The sequence below is a fragment of the Dipodomys merriami genome, unplaced genomic scaffold (genome assembly GCF_024711535.1).
Source record: "Dipodomys merriami isolate MVZ:Mamm:240054 unplaced genomic scaffold, mDipMer1.0.p SCAF_487, whole genome shotgun sequence".
Classification (NCBI taxonomy): domain Eukaryota; kingdom Metazoa; phylum Chordata; class Mammalia; order Rodentia; family Heteromyidae; genus Dipodomys; species Dipodomys merriami.
The window spans coordinates 387586-390382 of NW_027206054.1; the positions used below are offsets into that span (position 1 = coordinate 387586).

At 48.1% G+C, this 2797-nt stretch overlaps 1 protein-coding gene across 1 annotated transcript; it reads left to right on the forward strand.

The window, feature by feature from the left end:
- Positions 1 to 1949: 1949 nt before the first annotated feature.
- On the forward strand, positions 1950 to 2286 carry LOC138809146 (small ribosomal subunit protein eS27). The gene has a single exon (XM_069995580.1). It carries the CDS (start codon positions 1977 to 1979, stop codon positions 2229 to 2231), a length of 255 nt encoding a protein of 84 aa, XP_069851681.1. The 5' UTR covers positions 1950 to 1976; the 3' UTR covers positions 2232 to 2286.
- Positions 2287 to 2797: the final 511 nt, after the last annotated feature.

The following is a 2797-nucleotide window of genomic DNA, read 5'->3' on the forward strand; positions in this document are numbered from 1 at the left end:
TGCAGGGTTATCACTGGCTGCAGGACCCTCCTCTTCTGGATGAGGAGCAGGAGACCTTGGCTGAGGGGGGAGGTCTGACGCCCTCACTGTGAAGAGCGGGATAGCCTCCCCGTCCCTGGGCCAGACTTCTGCAATACAGTTCCCAGTTGAGGGCTTGCCTTGAGGTCAGTCAGAGTTTGAACTTGTGCAGTTGTATCTTTGCCCAACTTATTCCTCTACTGTCTTGGACTATAGTGCAAGATCACCGAAGCAAGAATTTCCACTCCAGGTAATGGTGGCCCTGGGAAGCACCATGCATCTATGTCTACTAGCTGGCCCTGGTACCGGTACTGGGGCTTGAACTCAGAGACTCTCTCCCTCTGCGTTTTCTCTCATGGCTCGTGGTCTACCACTTGAGCCACACCCCACATCTGACTCTTGCTGGAGCCTCTTGGTTTGTCTGCCCTGTGTTGGCTCTTTCCTTGGTTCTCCTATCTCGGCCTCCTGAGTAGCTGAGATGATAGATCTGAGCCACCAGTGCCTGTGCCCTAATACTGCCGGTCTTTGACTTACCATCATGATGCAATGCACGTAGGACCATTTGTTTTGCATCTTGTAATTTCTTATGGATGTGTTTTAAAATGGAAAATTAAAATGAAAACAAATAGCAATAATGCAGGTAGAATAGTAGGTATTGCCTCCATCCATAGAGAACTGAGGGACGCAGGAACACAAGTCCTGTGATGCTGCACTCCATTTGATAGCTTGAGTTCTGCAGACATCAAATTAATTATGGGCACATGACACAAAGTACCAGCAATTCAACCAAAGAATAGTCCCAGCTGGAGCTGCTAGCTAGATATGGTATCTAATCCTAGGACAGGTTAATGTAGGCAGGGCTCACAACTATATTCTTCTTGATTCCCACTAGAAAGGCAAACCAGAAATAGTCTTTATTCACAGAAATAGACAATTGTCTACATATATGACTAGGTCCTAGGTTTATGTTAGTTAACTTGAACTAAGAGCAAAGCCAAAGAGCACAACCAATAGATCACAGAGGAAAGATTGACCAGGTGCTAGTGGCTCACACCTGTAATCCCAGCTACTCAGAAAGCTGAGCTATGAGGTTCACAGTTCAAAGCCAGCCCAGGCAGGAAAGTCCAAGAGACTTATCTCTAATTAATCACTAAAAAGCTGGAACTAGACCTGTGACTCAAGTGGTATAGCTCTAGCCTTGAGCACAAAAGCTCAAGGACAGTGCCCAGGTCCTGAGTACAAGCTCCAGAACCAGCACGCGTGTGGATATGCGCGTGCACACACACACACACACACACACACACACACACACACACACACACACACAGAGTAAAGATTTATTATCTGCATCAGGGGAAGAGAGTGTTTGGGTTCTTTCCAAAGCAATGCTTTCTCTAGAGAAAGAAAGATGGAGGTTGTCAGTCAAGAACTGATGCATATTCATATAGGAAAGTACAGTGGGTGCTGGCATCATCTATGAGAATGTTCAGTTTGAGGCCATAGTTCAAAAAGGAAAGATGGAGACACACTTCTGGACATGTTCAATCCAGGGTCCTGGAGCCCAAGTTCCCAAAGGAAAGATGGGGGACATGGATGCTTGCTCACTTCAATGTTGGGAGTCGAGTTCACGCTGGCTTGTCCTGAGTCACTCTGTGACCATAGCTGGCTCCTCCTAAATTTCCAGAGACTTTCAGCTGGAACAAAAGGAAGAAAAACTAACTTTGAAGTTCTCTGAACAGTCTTTTAAAGGGTCGGCAGCGTTCTCCCGTGGAAGTATAGGAATTTCCCCTAAAGCTTCCTGCCTGGCTCAGCGGCAGCCAGCAATGCGGTTCAAAGGGCCGGGAGCATGTGCACGCTGCAGACCCACACACCAGCGGGCTGTGTTGCCACACGATGTTGCGCAAACTTGATAAGAAGCGAATGGCGCTTTCCGGCGGTGACGACCTCCTCCCGAGAACATGCCTCTCGCAAAGGATCTCCTTCATCCCTCTCCTGAAGAGGAGAAGAGGAAACACAAGAAGAAGCGCCTGGTGCAGAGCCCCAATTCCTACTTCATGGATGTGAAATGCCCAGGATGCTATAAAATCACCACGGTCTTTAGCCATGCACAAACAGTAGTTTTGTGTGTTGGTTGCTCTACTGTCCTCTGCCAGCCTACAGGAGGAAAAGCAAGGCTTACAGAAGGATGTTCCTTCAGAAGGAAGCAGCACTAAAAGCACCGTGAACCAAGATGAATGGGAAACCGTCCCAATAAACACATTTTGGATATATCAAAAAAAAAAAAAAAAAAAAAAAAAAAAAAGAAGCGAATGGCAAGTTCTCTAGAATGGTGCCTAAACACATGCACCCCAGACGGTGGAAGACAGACCCTAAGAAGATGGAGGCCCCTGCCTGCCATAATGCTGAAGAGTCTTCAGGCCAGTGATCTGGAGCAAGCTGGGACATCACCCCTCCAGCAAAGGCCAAGTGACTGCACCTGTGTTTCCCGCCATTAAGAAAATAAAGCATAGGGCTGGCGCTGTAGCTCAGGAGGAGAGTGCCGATGTGAACCTATGGGTTTGATCCCCAGCACTGTAATGGAGACTGGGGGGAGTGGAGGGGGAAAGGAGAGGGGGAAGATGGGAGTGGGGGGAATGAAAGAGGGGATAGAAAACTCTCCGTGGAGAAACTGGGCTTCAGGAGGCTGTAGAAACAAGTAGCCCAGGGTGGTATATTGTTACACAAAGGCAATGCTGGTGACTCACACCTGTAAGCTACTTAGCAGGCTGAGATCTGAGGA